General features: G+C 39.6%; 1 protein-coding gene and 1 non-coding gene across 2 annotated transcripts in view; both read right to left on the minus strand.

The window, feature by feature from the left end:
• The window catches only part of PCCB (propionyl-CoA carboxylase subunit beta), a 111,719-nt gene that overhangs the window by 31,502 nt on the left and 60,668 nt on the right, over positions 1-19,549 (minus strand). The window contains exon 12 of the mRNA XM_007457568.1: positions 18,412-18,493. Coding sequence (XP_007457630.1) covers positions 18,412-18,493 — 82 coding nt within the window. The remainder of the gene's footprint in view (positions 1-18,411; positions 18,494-19,549) is intronic.
• TRNAE-UUC (transfer RNA glutamic acid (anticodon UUC)) lies at positions 1,106-1,178 on the minus strand. The gene has a single exon. It is a non-coding gene; the product is annotated as a tRNA-Glu (tRNA).

Raw genomic sequence — 19,549 nt, forward strand, 5'->3', positions numbered from 1 at the left:
TAGGGAAATATTCTGAAATTATGTAAAATTCCTATGCTTCATCAAGCTTTTACCTAGTAGGTTTAGTTAGCATTCATAGATGATCCTTGCTTATCAACCCAATTACTGCCATGATAACTGCCAAACAATTTTTCTAACTCCATTTTTCCTTCTCCATTTATTACTTGGTATTCTATTGTCAAAAATGTCTTTGCCTTTCCCATTTACTTATGGGAAATCCACAGTATGAAGGTATAGATTTTTGTTTTATTATGTGGATTGTAATCTTTACCACCAACATTTATTTTATGTTCAAAGTGTCCCACATTTGACAGTGAGAGCTCATTCAAGGTGGATCCTATGCCCTTTTGATGCTTCTCCATCATTCTTTGAGCATTACCTTACATTCTGGAATTACCTTACTTTCAGGTTCATCTTGTATTTTTTTCCTGCCCCAAGCCCTAGAATCAGCCATTTCTCCAAGAGACCCAGGTCCCAAGGGTGGGGGGTAGAATAAATGGCTGCTTCTAAGAAGCTAGCCCAGAGCACAGAGCTAGGAGATCTACACACACACACACACACACACACACACACACACACACACACACACACACACACACACACACACTTATTTCTGTAAGTAATATGAAACCAGGAGTTCATACTGATAACTCCAATTCCAACTTCCAATTCAACTACAGGGTTCATTCTAGTATCCCCCTTTCCATACTATAACTCCTTTCTCCTATAGTGGACATCTAACTCCCATTAATCTCAAAACGTAGTTATTATTCAATCCTCAAATGTAAATGAAATGGTTTCAGAATTGCTAACCCATATGACAGCAAAAAAACAAAAACAAAAACCTAATATTCAGTATTTCTTTATGACTATTTCTGTCATTAGACTAAAGGTATAGAGTCAAAATACTGTGATCAAAAGTTATTCATTTGAAACACAGTTTCATTTGTTTTTATTTCAAAGGTTTACCCCCACCCTGTCTTGATTTTATTTTTAGTATGTAAACATTAATATAGGTTAATAGTGTCACTCCCCATCCCTTCCACTCAGGCTGTTTTTGTTTTGGGGGTTTTTTTGCAGTGCTGCACAGCTTTCGGGATCTTAGTTCCCTGACCAGGGATCGAACCCGGGCCCACAGCAGTGAAAGTGCTGAGTCCTAACCACTGGACCACCAGGGAACTCCCTCACCCTGTTATTAATGTCATCACTTTCTGATTTATCCTTTGTGTGTGCACTGCAAAAATGAGTAGATACATTTATAGATTTTTATTTTTTTATTTTATTTTTTATTATTTTTTTTTTTTTTGCGGTACGTGGGCCTCTCACTGTTGTGGCCTCTCCCATCGCAGAGCACAGGCTCCGGATGCGCAGGCTCAGCGACCATGGCTCATAGGCCCAGCTGCTCTGCGGCATATAGGATCCTCCTGGACCGGGGCACGAACCCGCGTCCCCTGCGTCGGCAGGCAGACTCTCAACCACTGCGCCACCAGGGAAGCCCCACATTTATAGATTTTTAATTCCCCTTCCACCTTAGATGGAAAGTAACAAACTATAGATACTCTCTCACACTCTGAGTTTCTCTCTTGCACTCTGAGTTTCTTCACTTAACAATATATCCTGGAAATCACTCCATATCAGTTCATAGAGCTTTTCCTCACTCTTTTTCACTCCTGCATAGTACTCCATTGTGTGGGCATACCAAAGTTTATTCAACCCATCTCCTATGTGTTGTGTACATTATTTTGACACTTACATTCAGGTTGTTTAGAATACTTTGCAATTATAAATAACACTGTAACAGTAGGAACCTTGTGCATCTATAATTGTATAAAGTGGGAAGTGTATCTTCAGGGTAAATTCCTAGAAGTGGGACTGCCAGGGCAAACTCTCAGATAGCTCTTACCATCAACACATGACAGTGTCTGCTTTCCCACAGACTTGCCATGTAAAGTATTTTCAAGTTTTGAATCACTGGCCAATCTGACAAAGGAGGAATAACTCAGTATAATTTTAAGTTGCATTTCTAGCATTATGAGTAAAGCTGAACATCTTTCAAATATGTTTAAGGTCCATTTTACATCTTCTTTTATGGGCTATCTATTCATGATTTTTGCCTGCTTTTCTATCAGTTTTAGTCTTTATTCCTTCAATTTTTAAAAAAGTTCTTTACATATTAGGGATATTGGTTCTTTACTTGTGATATATGTTGCAAAGATTTTCTCCCAGTTTGTTGGTTGTCCTTTTTTTGTTGTTGCTCTTGTTGTTTTGGGGGGAGGCCACACCACAGGGCATGCAGGACCTTAGTTCCCCAACCAGGGATTGAACCTGTGCCCCCTGCAGTAGAAGTATGGAGTCCTAACCACTGGACCACCAGGGAATTCCTGGTTGTCATTCATTCATTCATTCATTCATTTATGGCTGTGCTGGGTCTTCGCTGCTGTGCACAGGCTTTCTCTAGTTGCGGCGAGCAGGGGCTACTCTTTGTTGCGGTGCGTGGGCTTCTCACTGTGGTGGCTTCTCTTTGTTGCAGAGCATGGCCTCTACGTGCTCAGGCTTCAATAGTTGTGGCATGTGGGCTTCAGCAGTTGTGGCACACAGGCTCAGTAGTTGTGGCTCGCAAGCTCTGGAGTGCAGGCTCAGTAGTCGTGACGCACGGGCTTAGCTGCTCCGTGGCATGTGGGATCTTCCCGGACCAGGGCTCAAACCTGTGTCCCTTGCAATGGCAGGTGGATTCTTAACCACAGTGCCACCAGGGAAGTCCCCCCGGTTGTCTTAACTTCATGTATTTTTTTGCTATGCAGAGTGGAATTTTTTAATGTTTATATAGTCATATTTATCAATTTTTTAACTGAAACTGAATTTTAAATCATAGTTCAAAATCCTTTACCTTCTCCTAAAGTTAGAGAAATTCATCTATGCTTTCTTTAAATATTTCACTTACTATATTTAGTTCTCTGATCTATTATTAGTTTATTTTTGTATATGGTATAAACTACAAAAAAAATTTTATATTTTCCTAACCAACTATCCAGGTGTCTAGCACCATTTATTTATTTATTTATTTATTTTGCAGGGTGGGGAGCCACACTGCACAGCTTGTGGGATCTTAGTTCCCTAACCAGGGATTGAACCTGGGCCCTTGGCAGTGAGAGAGCAGAGTCCTAACTACTGGACTGCCAGGCAATTCCTTAGCACCATTTATTAAAAAGCTAAACTTTGCTCCTGGAATTTGACATAATACCTTTATCATATGTACCAGAATTCTATATGTACTTGAATCAACTTCTAGCTTTTCTATTCTATTCCACTGATCTATTTATGTGCCAGGACTACACTGTTTTAACTATAGCATGCTTTAATAAAGGATATGGCCATAGCTTTTCTTTTGATGTTCTTATATTAACTCAATATCCAGGAACAAGGGATGTCTCTGCATCTGTTCAAGTCTATTTTCATGTTTTTCAGAAGTTTTAAAATTTGCCCCATAAGTTTATTACTAAATATTTTATCTTTATTGCTATGCAAAAGGAGTTTTTACATTACCACAATATAACTGGTTACTGTTTGTGTATATGAAGACTATTCCTAGGTTAATTTTATATCCTGTTCCCTATTTATTGTTTCAGTTTTATCACGCATTCCCTAGGATTTTTAGCATATTATGTTATACACAAGCATAGGTCAACTTTTGCAAAGCTTTTTGCCTCTAATTGATCTTCTTCTTTATCTAATTGCATTGGCTAATACTTCCAGTACAATGTTAAATAATAATGGAGATAGAGAGCATCCTTGCCTTGTCCCAGATCTTAGTGTAAGTATTTCCATATTAAGATGCTTGGTTTTGAAAAAGTGTATATTAAACTATCATGTTAAGTATTCATCAATTCCTACTTTCTTGAGTGTTCCTATTAGAAATGGGTGTTGAACTTTCTTAAAGCCTTTTCTCAGCATTGTATGAAAACAACCATATAATCTTTCTCCTGTCTATCTATTAATGCAGTACATTATAGATTTTCTAGAACCAACCTTGCATTCCTACAATAAATCCCACTTGCTTATGGTATATAATTTTAACATGGTGTTGGAGTCTGTTAGCTAACATTTATTTGGTATTGTTGCATCAATATTGGTAAATGATGCCAATCTGAAATCTTTTTCAGTTCTATATCAGGTTCAGTTATATCAATGTCATACTTGTTTCATAAAAAGAATTTGTAAAGGGTGTGTGTGTGTGTGTTTACTGTCTATGATCTGAAATAATTTATATAGCACTGTGATTCTTTGGTCTTGGAAGGTTTCATAGAATTCCCACATGAAACTATCTGGGCCTAGTGCTATTTTTGTGAAATAACTACTATGTAAGTTGGTCCACTTAGGCTTTCTACCTCTAATGGGGTCAATTTTGGGTAAAATGTATTTTCCAAATAAAATGTCCAGTTCATCTAACCTCTTATGATTTTTAAATTTCTTCTATCTCTATCATTTCTCCTTTCCACTTTTTACTTGTGCCTTTTTTTTAAGTTAGCTAGTAGTTACTCTATTCCATTAGTTACAGCTATTTTTCTACTTCCCAAGTCATAAAATTTCTGCTTTTATCCTTATTAAATCCTGTCTTGTTATTCTTTAGAATATTTTTTCCCCAGCTTTTTGAGTGGAGAATTTAGTTTCTTTTCCTTCTTTCATTTTTCAATAAGCAATTAAGGCTATAAATTTTCCTCCTCTCATAGACAGTATTCCATAGATTTTGATATGTAGTGTTTTCATTATCTTTATTCTCTTAGAATTCTGTCATTTGGCTTATATTTTCTCCTTTTATTCAAGAATTAACAGAAGATTTATTTATTGTTCTCTACCCTCATTCCCAACTTATCCTAGTCTTATAATTAAATAAGCACCATCAATCCTTTTCCTAAAATTTGTCCAGTAATCTCTTGGTTGGATGAAACTCATCCTCTAGAAGCTTCCTCAAGAAAAGCCTGGGAACACAGAATTCCTTCAGTTTTAGCTGGTTTTCTTTAGTCTTAATACATGAACACCAGCTTGGCTACATATAAAATCTTTAGTCTTTCCTGGACTCTCCAGGAAGTGCTTCTCTATTGTTGCCTTGCTTTGTTGTTGCTTTTGAAAAGTCTGATGCTACTCTAATTCCCCATCCCTGTAAGTTATTTAATCTTTTTGCCTCAAAGTCTTGAGGATTTTTCTTTTCAAAATCTAGTAGTGGGACTTCCCTGGTGGTCCAGTGGGTAAGACTCCACGCTCCCAATGCAGGGGGCCTGGGTTCGATCCCTGGTTGGAGAACAAGATCCTGCATGCATGCTGCAACTAGGAGTCCACATGCCACAACTAAGAAGCCCACAAGCCTCAACTAGGAGTCCACATGCCACAACTAAGAAGCCCACAAGCCTCAACTAGGAGTCCACATGCCACAACTAAGAAGTCTGCATGCCGCAACTAAAGGTCTCACATGCCACAACTAAGACCCAGTGCAGCCAAAAAAAAATCTAATAGTTATATGTGGATATTTACTCGAGTTTGATCATTCTTGGTTAATTTTCCCATACACTCAGTGAGCTCTTTCATTATGTAGCTCTGGGTCTTCTTCTGGGATGTCTTCTTGGATTACAGTTTTAAACATTAATTCTCTTCCTGTTTGTCCTTCGTCAGACACTCCAGTTATATGTATGTTCAGTCTTCTTTGCCTATCTTCCATTTTAGTCACTTTTTTCTGATTTTTTTACCTTTTTCTTTATGCTTTTGGTTGTTTTCCCACTTTTCTTCAACATTCCTTATTAAATTTCATTCAAATACACTCTCCCTAGAGCACTTTATAATTCTGTCTTCATTTCTCATATATGATTTTGTCCCCCCCCATTTTAATTCAGTCACCTCTAACTTTACTTCTTCCTATTTTATGTCCATTCTGTCATTAGTTTCTGAATTTGATTTTCATAACTCAGGTGATGATTTGAGGCTACTGAACTCAACTGCAGTGTGATCATCTGCTGAATGACTAACTTTTACAATGAAAGGAGTTTTGTCAAGTGAAGTTTTTTGTTCTCATTTTTGGTTTTTTTATCTTAGTAGCTCTGTATAGATAAACTACTTGTATCTGCATTTTGTGGACAGGATTGACAGCCTGGGATGGTGAACAAGATTCCCAGTTCAAGAGTGCCCTCTTCTGTCAGTATAACAAAGTGCCACTTAGTTAATGGGTGTCTTGATATTAGAAGAGGGTGGTAGGGAAAGGGGTAGTATGACCTTCAGTTTTTGTTTTTTTTATCTTGCAGACACATAAATTTACCTCTTTCTTCATTTTTCCTTCACTTCACAATTTCCAAAGGTGCTTCTCTCTTCTTTTTTAATCTTTTCTTCCCTAGAAGGAATGCCCTTACATGTTTTCTTGATTCTTGTGTATGTTTAAGTCCCTCCCCTTAAGTAACTCTTCTGACCTAAGAGGACTCTTTTCCAGTATTTTCACTCTTATACTGAACTTTCTCTCCCTGAGTGGTTTCTTCTAAATTCCCTTCTCTTTCTTCTGAGCAGTGTCTCAACACTTCTGCCAGCTCTCCACAGAGACTTGTTGCCAAAATTCAAGAAACAGTCCTACTAGAAAGTGATGCTTAGGGACTTCCATGGTGGTCCAGTGGTTAAGACTCTGAGCTTCCAATGCAGGGGGCCTGGGCTTGACCCCTGGTCAGGGAACTAGATCCCTCATGCATGCCACAACTAAGAAGTCTGCATGCTGCAACTAAGAGTCCACATGCCGTGACTAAAGATCCCGCGTGCCACAACTAAGACCCAGCACAGCCAAAAATAAATAATAATTTTTTTTAAAAGTGGTATTTATTGTTCTACTTATTGTTATATGAAGTTTGTAGTTTCCTGTCTTACAATTATGATAAAGGAATGGAAATGGTAGTTTTATTTTTTCTTCTCATTGGCCTACATATAGTTTTTCAAGTATGTGTAGAGTTTTGTATTCAGGAGACTTTGACTACCCAGAAATACCACCTTCCCCCTCTTTTTTTTTTTTTTTAAAGAATTTTAAGAATTCATGCCACTGACAAAATTCCATTACTAAGTTCTGATCCAATGGATATAGTCACAAAAACATACTAATACACACAGATGTTTACTGCAGCACTGCTATAACAACAAAAACTGTAAAAGATCTAAATGTCCATCAGTACGGTAATGTTTAAATAATGTTCCATCCATACAATGGAGTACTATACAGTCATTATAATGAATAAGGTAGACCTGTATGCCATGACAGGGAAAGAAAGTGAAAAAAGAGTAAGGTGTGAAAGTGTCTATAATACAATCTTTTTTCAGTTAAAAGTAAATATATTGATATATATTTGACATATAAATTTTTTTCTGGAAAGATACACAAGAAACTTAATAGTGCTTACCTCTGGGAAAGACTGATAAGAAGGAGAGAGAAAATATTTGCATTTTATTTTACATGTTACTATACTTAAGTTTTTTCATTTGTACATATTATTTGTTTTTATTTAAAAAGGATTTAGAGAGTGTAGCAGAGACTCCTAAGTATCCACCAAAAATCCAGCTTCTGTTTCTACCACTGTAGAAGAAACGATGGGCAAATGGCTATCATATTTCCTAACCTCCCCTACAGTTAGATGTGGCTATTTGACTATGTTTTCTACAATGGACTTAAATACAGCATTAAAAATGAAACAATATATTTATTAAACTTCTAGCTCAAAAGTTCGAGAAGGAAAAAAAGATGATTAACTGAAAGAAAGCACAAAAGGAATTAATCAATAAAAAAGCAGAAAATACATAGCTTTAAAAAGAAACAAAAATTAAACAAAAAGTTGATTCTCTGAAACACATCAATAAAATATTTCAACTATAGGTAACTATCAAGAAAATATAAAACAAGAAATGTCAGAGAAAACCACTGAAACAGATTTTGCTAATCTTCTAAGACTATATAACCCTGCATAATCCTATGCAGGTAAAATTAAAAATCTGGAATAGGTAATTCATAGAAAAAATATAAATAGTCTACCAAAACTGGCTCAGTAGTTGTGGCACATGGGCTTAGCTGCTCCATGGCACATGGGATCTTCCTGGACCAGGGATCGAACCCATGTCACCTGCATTAGCAGGCAGACTCTTAACCACGGCGCCACCAGGAAAATCCCACCAGATTTTTAAAGAGCAGATAATCCCAATGCTATTTCAACTGTTCCAAAGCATAGAAAACTTGCAAATTATCATTATGGCACTTCATGAACTGAACTATGTATCCCCACCGCCAAAATTCATACATTGAAGCTTAACCCCCAATGTGATTATGTTTGGAGACAGGGCCTTTAAGAAGATAAAGTAAATGAGGTCATAAAGGTTGGGGCCCTAATTTGAAAGGACTGGTGTCCTTTTAAGAGGAAAAGACACCAGAGATCTCTCTTTTTTGTGCACAAAGAAAGGCCACATCGGGACACAGTAGAGAGGGCTCACCAGAAACCAACTCTGTTGGCACCTCAATCCTGGACTTCTAGCCTCCAGAACCGTGAGAAAATTAATTTTTGTTTAAGCAATTCAGTCTGTGGTATTTTGTTATGGCAGCCCTAGCAACCTAATAAATGATGCAAGAGCACTGACACCAAAACCTGATTTTAAAATACACCACCTCCCCAAAGAAGGGACAGTCAGGGAGTTTAGGATAGACATGTAAATACTGCTATACTTAAAATGGATAACCAACAAGGCCCTACTGTATAGCACAGGGAACTCTGCTCAATATTATGTGGCAGCTTGTGGATGGGAGGGGATTTTGGGGGAGAATGGATACATGCATATGTATGGCTGAGTCACTTTGCTGTGCACCTGAAACTATCAAAACGTTAATCGGCTATACTCCAATATAAAATAAAAAGTTTAGGGCTTCCCTGGTGGTGCAGTGGTTGAGAGTCCACCTGCCGATGCAGGGGACACGGGTTTGTGCCCCAGTCCGGGAAGATCCACGTGCCACGGAGCGGCTGGGCCCATGAGCCATGCCGCTGAGCCTGCGCGTCCGGAGCCTGTGCTCCACAGCGGGAGAGGCCACAACAGTGAGAGGCCCGCATAAAAAAAATTAAAAAAAAAAAAAAGTTTAAAATAAATAAAATACCCCCAAAATCAGCTAACATTCCATGATATTGATGTAAACACTCAAAATAAAACATTTATAAAATATAACAAGTATTAAGATATATTTACAAATAGAACTAAGAAAAATCAATGTGATTACCTCTATAAATGCTGAAAGGGCACTTAACAATATTCAATACTCACCCCTGATTTACAAAGAAAACAAGTAGGCAACAACAAAAATTAAAATAGGAACCAGTGTGGGATAGGGAGGGTGGAAGGGAGATGCAAGAGGGAGGAGATATGGGGATATCTGTATACATATAGCTGATTCACTTTGTTATACAGCAGAAACCAACACAACATTGCAAAGCAATTATACTCCAGTAAAGATGTTAAAAAAAAAACAGGAAGCAGTGGTAGCTTTCTTAACATGAGAAAAAGATATAAAATTAGGAAACACTAATGACAGTCTCTCTAAAGTTAGGAACAAAACAAAGATGCCCTGGGGCTTCCCTGGTGGCGCAGTGGTTGGGAGTCTGCCTGCCGATGCAGGGGACGTGGGTTCGTGCCCCAGTCCAGGAAGATCCCGCATGCCGCTGAGCGGCTGGGCCCGTGAGCCATGGCAACTGAGCCTGCGCGTCTGGAGCCTGTGCTCCGTGGCGGGAGAGGCCACCGCAGTAAGAGGCCCGCATATCGCCAAAAAAAAAAAACCAACAAAGATGCCCACTATGACAACCACTGCTTATCACTGCATTTGATAAAATATGGAGGTACATCAATGCAACTGAACAAGAGAAAGAAATGATATAACATAACTGGAAAGGAAAAGACAAAACTATTTGTATGTAGGCAATACACTAATATACTTGAAAAAGCCAAAAGAATTAACAGTGAAAAACTATAACAAATAATAAGAGAACTTAAAAGGTAATTGGATATAAAATTGATAAACAGAATCAAAAGCTTTCATATATACCTAAAAAACAACAGAAAATAGAAAAGACCCCATCTAAATAAAAAGATACTTAGAAATAAACAAGGAAATCTTTAAAACAGTCAGGAGAAAAAAGTACACTTTAACAAATAAAAATGCAAACTGTGTTTTTAGATTGTTTCAGATTCATAAGGATGTCAATTTTCCCTAGTTAGTGCATAAATTTAATGGGATCCCAATAAAAACAACAAAAGGATCCCCTACTTCCACCCCCCGCTTTCACCCTAAAACAAGACAAACTGATTTCTAAATTTCATATGGAAAAATAAACAAGACTAGGCAAGAAAACTCCAAGAAAAGAATAATCAAGAGGAACTATCTCTACCAGATGTGAAAGTGTACCATCAACTGAATAATTAAGGCAGTATGGTATTGGTCAAGTGTTGGTGACAATGTTAAGGCACCAGAACTCTCAAATGCTGCTGGAGGGATTGCAAACTGACACAGCCTTTGAAAAACCCTTGGGCAGGGTCCACTAAGGCTCCATGTATGCCTGGCTATGAGGTGGTACTTCTACTCCTCACTACAGATTCAACAGAAACGTGGAAGTTTGTTTGTTTATTTACCAAAATCACATAACAGAATGATATCAGAACTATCTGTAATAATCCCAAACTAGAAACTACCCAAATTCCCACCAACAGTAGATAAACTGTGGTCTGTTCATACAAAAGACTACAGAGAGCAGAGGGCAGAGAGCAGAAGCAAGAAGAACTACAATCCTGCAGCCTGTGGAACAAAAACCACATTCACAGAAAGACACACAAAATTAAAAGGCAGAGGGCTATGTACCAGATGAAGGAACAAGATAAAACCCCAGAAAAACAACTAAATGAAGTGGAGATAGGCAACCTTCCAGAAAACGAATTCAGAATAACGATAGTGAAGATGATCCAAGACCTCGGAAAAAGAATGGCGGCAAAGATCGAGAAGATGCAAGAAATGTTTAACAAAGACCTAGAAGAATTAAAGAACAGACACCTAGAAGAATTAAAAAACAGACAAACAGAGATGAACAACACAATAACTGAAATGAAAAATACACTAGAAGGAATCAATACAAGAATAATTAAGGAAGAACGGGTAAGACACCTGGAAGGCAGAATGGTGGAATTCACTGCCACAGAACAGAAGAAAAAAGAATGAAAAGATATGAAGACAGCCTAAGAGACCTCTGGGAAAACAATAAACACAACACTCGCATTATAGGGGTCCCAGAAGGAGAAGACAGAGAGAAAGTACCCAAGAAAATATTTGAAGAGATTATAGTCAAAAACTTCCCTAACATGGAAAAGGAAATAGCCACACAAGTCAATGAAGTACAGAGAGTCCCAGGCAGGATAAACCGAAGGAGAATCACGCCGAGACACACAGTAATCAAACTGACAAAAATTGAAGACAAAGAAAAATTACTGAAAGCAACAAGGGGAAAACGACAAATAACATATAAGGGACTCCCATAACGTTAACAGCTGATTTCTCAGCAGAAACTCTACAAACCAGAAAGGAGTGGCATGATATATTTAAACTGATGAAAGGGAAGAACCTACAACCAAGATTACTCTACCCAGCAAGGATCTCATTCAGATTCGATGGAGAAATCAAAAGCTTTACAGACAAGCAAAAGCTAAGAGAATTCAGCACCATCAAACCTGATCTACAACAAATGCCGAAAGAACTTCTTTCAGTGGGAAACATAAGAGAAGAAATGGACCTACAAAAACAAACTCATAGGGCTTCCCAGGTGGCGCAGTGAAGATACCACATGCCATGGAGCAACTAGGCCCAAGTCCCACAACTACTGAGTCTGCACTCTAGAGCCCGCAAGCCACAACTACTGAGCCCACGTGCCACAAGTACTGAAGCCCGCACGCCTACAGCCCATGCTCCACAACAAGAGAAGCCACGACAATGAGAAGCCCATGCAGCACAACGAGGAGTAGCCCCCACTCACAACTAGAGAAAGCCTGCACACAGCAACGAAGACCTAACACAGCCAAAAATAAATAAATTTATTTTAAAAGAAAAAACAAACTCATAACAAGAAAATGGGAATAGGAACATACATATCGATAATCACCTTAAACGTGAATAGATTAAATACTCCAACCAAAAGACACAGGCTTGCTGAATGGATACAAAAACAAGACCCATAAATATGCTGTCTACAAGAGACCCACTTCAGACATACCAACTGAAAGTGAGGGCATGGAAAAAGATATTCCATGCAAATGGAAATCAAAAGAAACCTGGAGTAGCAATACTCATATCAGATAAAATGGACTTTAAAATAAAGAATGTTACAAGAGACAAAGAAGGACACTACATAATGATCAAGGGATCCATCCAAGAAGAAGATATAACAATTATAAATATATATGCACCCAACATACAAGCATCTCAATACATAAAACAACTGCTAACAGCTATAAAAGAGGAAATCGGCAATAACACAATAATAGTGTAGAACTTTAACACCTCACTTAAACCAACGGACAGATCATCCAAACAGAAAATTAGGAAATACAACCTTTAAATGACACAAAAGACCAGATAGATTTAATTGATATTTATAGGGCATTCCAACCAAAAAGAGCAGATTACACTTTCTTCTCAAGTGCACACGGAACATTCTCCAGGATAGATCACATCTTGGGGCACAAATCAAGCCTCAGTAAATTTAAGAAAATTTAAATCATATCAAGCATCTTTTCTGACCACAATGCTATAAGATTAGAAATGAATTACAGGGAAAAAAACGTAAAAACACAAATACATGGAGTGCTAAACAATACATTACTGAATAACCAAGAGATCACTGCAGAAATCAAAGAGGAAATCAGAAAATACCTAGAGACAAATGACAATGAAAACATGACGATCCAAAACCTATGGGATGCAGCAAAAGCAGTTCTAAGAGGGAAGTTTATAGCAATAAAGCCTACCTGAAGAAACAAGAAAAATCTCAAATAAACAATCTAACCTTACACCTAAAGGAACTAGAGAAAGAAGAGCAAACAAAACCCAAAGTTAGTAGAAGGAAAGAAATCATAAAGATCAGAGCAAAAATAAATGAAATAGTAACGAAGAAAACAATAGCAAAGATCAATAAAACTAAAAGCTGGTTCTTTGAGAATATAAACAAAATTGATAAACCATTAGCGAGACTCGTCAAGAGAGAGAGGACTCAAATCAAGAAAATGAAAAATGAAAACCAAGAAGTTACAACAGACACCAGAGAAATACAAAGCATCCTAAGGGATTACTACAAGAAACTCTCTGCCAATAAAGTGGACAACCTGGAAAAAATGGACAAATTCTTAGAACGGTATAACCTTCCAAGACTGAACCAGGAAGAAATAGAAAATATGAACAGACCAATCACAAGTAGTGATATTGAAACTGTGATTAAATATCTTCCAACAAACAAAAGTCCAGGACCAGATGGCTTCACAGGTGAATTCTATCAAACACTTAGAGAAGAGCTAACACCCATCCTTCTCAAGCTCATCTAAAACATTGCAGAGGAAGGAACACTCCCAAACTCATTCTATGAGGCCACCATCACCCTGATACCAAAACCAGACAAAGATACTACAAAAAAGAAAATTACAGACCAATATCACTGATGAATATAGATGCAAAAATCCTCAACAAAATATTAGCAAACAGAATCCAACAACTCATTAAAAGGATCATACACCATGATCAAGTGGGATTTATCCCAGGGATGCAAGGATTCTTCAATATACGCAAAATCAACGTGATACACCATATTAACAAACTGAAGAAAAACGATAAGACCATCTCAATAGACGCAGAAAAAGCTTTTGACAAAATTCAACACCCATTTATGATAAAAACGCTCCAGGAAGTGGGCACACAGGGAACCTACCTCAACATAATAAAGGCCGTATTACGAAAAAACCCACAGCAAATATCATTCTCAAGGGTGAAAAACTAAAAGCATTTCCTCTAAAATCAGGAACAAGACAAGGATGTCCACTCTCACCACTACTATTCAACATAGTTTTCGAAGTCCTAGCCACAGCAATCAGAAAAGTAAAAGAAATAAAAGGAATACAAATTGGGAAAGAAGAAGTAAAACTGTCACTCTTTGCAGATGACATGATACTATACATAGAGAACCCTAAAGATGCTACCAGAAAACTACTAGAGCTAATCAATGAATTTGGTAAAGTAGCAGGATACAAAATTAATGCACAGAAATCTCTTGCACTCCTACACAATAATGATGAAAAATCTGAAAGAGAAATTAAGGAAACACTCCCATATACCATTGCAACAAAAAGAATAAAATACCTAGGAATAAACTACCTAGGGAGACAAAAGACCTGTATGCAGAAAACTATAAGACACTGTTGAAAGAAATTAAAGATGATAAAAACAGATGGAGAGATATACCATGTTCCAGGATTGGAAGAATCAATATTGTGAAAATGACTCTACTACCCAAAGCAATCTACAGATTCAATGCAATCCCTATCAAATTACCAATGGCATTTTTTTACAGAACTAGAACAAAAAATCTTAAAATTTGTATGGAGACACAAAAGACCCCGAATAGCCAAAGCAGTCTTGAGGAAAAAAAAAAGGAGCTGGAGGACTTCAGACTATACTACAAAGCTACAGTAATCAAGACAATATAGTACTGGCACAAAAACAGAAATATAGATCAATGGAACAGGATAGAAAGCCCAGAGATAAACCCACGTAGCTATGGTCAACTAATCTATGACAAAGGAGGCAAGGATATACTATGGAGAAAAGACAGTCTCTTCAATAAGTGGTGCTGTGAAAACTGGACAGCTACATGTGAAAGAATGAAATTAGAACACTCTCTAACACCATACACAAAAATAAACTCAAAATGGATTAGAGACCTAAATGTAAGACTGGACACTATAAAACTCATAGAGGAAAACATAGGAGGAACACTCTTTGACATAAATCACTGCAAGATCTTTTTTGATCCACCTCCTAGAGTAATGGAAATAAAAACAAAAATAAACAATTGGGACCTAGTGAAACTTAAAAGCTTTGCAAAGCAAAGGAAACTACAAACAAGATGAAAAGACAACCCTCAGAATGGGAGAAAATATTTGCAAACCAATCAATGGACAAAGGATAAATCTCCAAAATATATAAACAGCTCATGCAGGTCAATATTTAAAAAACAAACAACCCAATCCAAAAATGGTCAGAAGACCTAAATAGGCATTTCTCCAAAGAAGACATACAGATGGCCAAGAAGCACATGAAAAGCTGCTCAACATCACTAGTTATTAGAGAAATGCAAATCAAAACTACAATGAGGTATCACCTCACACCAACTGGAATGGGCATCATCAGAAAATCTACAAACAACAAATGCTGGAGGGGGTGTGGAGAAAAGGGAACCCTTTTGCACTGTTGGTGGGAATGTAAATTAATACAGCCACTATGGAGAACAGTATGGAGATTCCTTAAAAAACTAAAAACAGAATTACCATATGACCCAGCAATCCCACTACTGGGCATATACCCAGAGAAAACCATAATTCAAAAAGACACATGCACCCCAGTGTTCACTGCAGCCCTATTTACAAGAGCCAGGTCATGGAAGCAACCTAAATGCCCATCAATAGGCGAATGGATAAAGAAGTTGTGGAACATATATACAATGGAATATTACTCAGCCATAAAAAGGAACGAAATTGGGTCATTTGTAGAGACGTGGATGGATCTGGAGACTGTCATACAGAGTGAAGTCAGAAAGAGAAAAACAAATATCGTATATTAATGCATATATGTGGAACCTAGAAAAATGGTACAGATGAACCGGTTTGCAGGGCAGAAACAGAGACACAGATGTAGAGAACAAACATATGGACACCAAGGGGGGAAAGTGGTGGTGGGGAGTGTTGCTGGTGGGATGAACTGGGAGATTGGGATTGACATGTATACACCAATATGTATAAAGTGGATAACTAATAAGAACCTGCTGTATAAAAAATAAAATTCAAAAGTTCAAAAAAAAAAAAAAGCCCAAGGAGAACCACAAGAATAACATGCATTGCAACAATATGGACGAATTTCAGTCGTCTCGTTGAATGAAAGCAGCCAGACAGAAAAGACTGCACACTATATGATTCCATTTATGTAGTATACAAAACCAAGAAAAACTAATTTATGCTGTTAAAGGTCAAGATGGTGGTTTCCCTCAGGGGCTTGGTGGGAAAACAGTGCCTGGAAGAGAACATTGGGGAGGCTTGTCTGTTTCTCTTTGTGATGTATTTATTTGATCTATTCTATATAAATGTTTCTGTTATTTAGGAGGATTTATATTTATTTTAATAATGGTTACTTCTGTAACTATACCTCTTTAATGCCCTTAGTTCCCTGGGTTTAGCAATTTGGAGAGGTCATTAGGAGAGCTGTCATTCAACAGAGGGAGGAAAGCAGAAGCCAGATTCCAGAGAGGAATAAAGGAAGAAGAGACAAGAGGAGTTTAAGGAAAAAGGTAGAAAAGACTGTGGACATCAGTTAAACAGAGATTCAGGTTAAGAAGGGTTTGGTTTAGCAGACAAGAAGTCCATACATGTTCAAACACATTTATTGCCCAGAGGAAGCAGTTAAGAGAGGGAGAAGAAGTTAAACCAGTCAAGAAAGCAAGATGCCAGACAGGAAGCAATGGAGTGAGGAGCCCAGGTGAGGCACCTCATTCTTTCAGCCTGGGGAGACACGGAGGGACGGTGGGGAGGGAGAAACAGGCACCTATGGAAAGTGATGAACCTGATGCTCTCAATTTTCTCCACGAAGGAAATGCTGATGTCATCTGATCAGAGTGGGGAATAGAGAAGGAAGTTAGGGTTTCGATCAGGGAAAGTGAAGAAGATAAAAACAGGAGCTGAGGGGAGGTTCACGGCACATATTCAAGCCGGAGACCAGAAAGGTGAACCAAGGACCCAGCTCAGGCTGGAGCAAGGCTCCGGGGCTTTCCCCTGGCAGGCTCAGGCCCCACTGGCAACATGGGTGGGTGGATGAATAAGTGACTGTATGGATGAGTGGATGAATGGATGGATGGATGGATGGATGGATGGATGGATGGCTGGCTGGCTGGCTGGCTGGCTGGCTGCAGCCTTAAACCAGGGATGGGACTCCACAGGGCAAAAGGAGAACTGGAGCACGGATGACACAGACCCCATTTTACCTTCTTCACACTACTTTTGGACCTAAAACTAAACATGCCATGTATGCTTTTGTTCTCTGAATCTCTCACCCAAATGTGAGGTCACGAGGCAGGGTTTTTGTCCATCACAGTGTCATACAGCACCAACACTGAGAACAGTGCCTGGCTGTTAACATCTGGCATAATGGTAGAGTCCAAGCTGGGCCAGGAAGGCAGAGGCCAGGAGGGGCAGAGGGCTCCACAGGAACAGGATGATTGAGGGCTGGGGAGTCCAGGAGCAGAGGTGGTGAGAGACGGACAGGACAACTGTGAGGGTGTAGAGAGTACTGAAGGCTAAGGTCAGAGGAGGGCATGCTGGTAGAATCAGGCTCAAATGGTGCTCAGTAGGCTAAGAATCCAGCAATGAGGAGAGGCAGAGCCCGGCCACGGCTGCTGAGTCACGCTGACTCCCCACAGTACAGGGAGGAGGAACAGGTCACTGGGAGAGCCAGGGTCCAGGAGAGGCTGCGCCCACAGCGCCATCTGGGTTCAGTTAATAGAGAAGAGCTAAGAGCACAGTGTGCATAGGAAAGTGTGAGAGAGACAATGGCCATCGACAGATGCCCCCAGTTCACCCCAACACTGTCCTCTTCACTTAATGACCCAGGAACCTGCTACACCAAGAAAAAGGTACAAATGACTCCAATCTACACACACACCCCTCAACCCTGTCACAGGACACCTTGTGTACTCACTCTCCTTTCTCTAGAGAGAAAAAAAAAATGCCCTCTGAGCATGAGGCTCCTAACAGAGGTACATGAAGAGTCATCCTGCCTCAACTCCAGGCTCTGGAGACACGGCCCTTTCTCTATGGGCCTCAGAGTGCCAGCTCAAGAGCCCTGAGCTCTGCAGACCCAAGTGCCACACCCCCAAGCCCATCCAAGCCAGTAGGGTGGCCACAGCCCCTAGCTCTTCCCAGAGCACACTACTCAGTGCCCTTGTTCTGTGCCACCCTGTGCCCTGCCTGTGTTGTCCAATGGTAAGGCCTGTGGGTAAAGCACTTCCTCACTGAGCCAAAGCACAGTGACATGCACGTGGTTGAGCCAGCACAGACAAGACAGACAGATGTGGCACTTACAGAGTGTATGATGTCCACCATGTTGTAGGCTTTGGTAGATTCCAAAGGGACAATTGTATCAAGCTCAGGAACCAGACGGTCACTTTGGATAGAAAAAGCAGCAGATATAATCAACATGGAAGAGCCCGTTGCCTTCTGTGGGTGGGGAATGGGAGAGGAAATGGGGGAGACACAGCATGGGGGCTGGACTGATTCTGTCCCTGCTGGGCTTGCAAAGCAGTCCCCAAAGATACATTCCTTTGTTACCACCATATTAAACTGAACCTGAGCTTGATATTAACCCAGAAGATCTTTCTGTTTTCATTTAGAGGAAAAAAAAATGAGCTTATTCCCCTGAATGTGGAGATTCCTTCATTTATCTTCTCTGAACACATCCTACATTCTAGGTACTGTATGGAGCACCAAAGAACATTGTAGTGAACAAGCCACTGTACCATCAAGCCCAGCTTCCCAGAGAGCTCAGCACCAGTGTCTTGGGTACAGCCCCACCCAGTAACAAAATCCTCCCTTACTTTTCATGTGCTATTTACACATATGCATACAGCCCCTGGGACTGAATGAAGAGGAGGTATGGCTGGGTCAAAGCAGGCTGTTCAGACATGTCTGGGCCCTCGGACCGTAACACCTTCAAATGATGTCCTAAACCTTTCAAGAACCCCAAACAGTACAGCAGCTCAGAAAAGGAGGCTGTGCCCATCACTTCTGGGCCTTGTGACCACCCTCCCTCTCATGACTACACACAGTGGGCCACTGATTGTATCCCCTGAGGAGTGAGGCAGAGGCAGACAAGGAGTGGCCCTGGGGACATGACTCTTCAGAGCATCCCTGGCCCAGACACGGCCCCATAGGTAGAAGCCCAGGGCAGTGTCTGCAAACGGCCTCTTCCCGAGGGACGGCTTCTTCCTGAAGGACACAATTTCAAGTCCTTCTGCAGAAGTATTGCAGGCCAAGTGAGTGCTTCAAAATCAGAGAGGAAACAAAATGGAGAAGACAGAAGCCAGTGGTCTGGAGCTATAGTTCCCCAGCTGGGCTTCTGGCTTATTCTGCAGTGCTCCTCACATCAGGCAGTGGCCAGAATAGCAAGAAGGAAAGAAGGCCTTCACTAGGTGGTCAGCAACACACCCTTCCCCAGGAATGC

This window comes from Lipotes vexillifer, unplaced genomic scaffold, assembly GCF_000442215.2.
Source record: "Lipotes vexillifer unplaced genomic scaffold, Lipotes_vexillifer_v1.1 scaffold86, whole genome shotgun sequence".
NCBI lineage: Eukaryota > Metazoa > Chordata > Mammalia > Artiodactyla > Lipotidae > Lipotes > Lipotes vexillifer.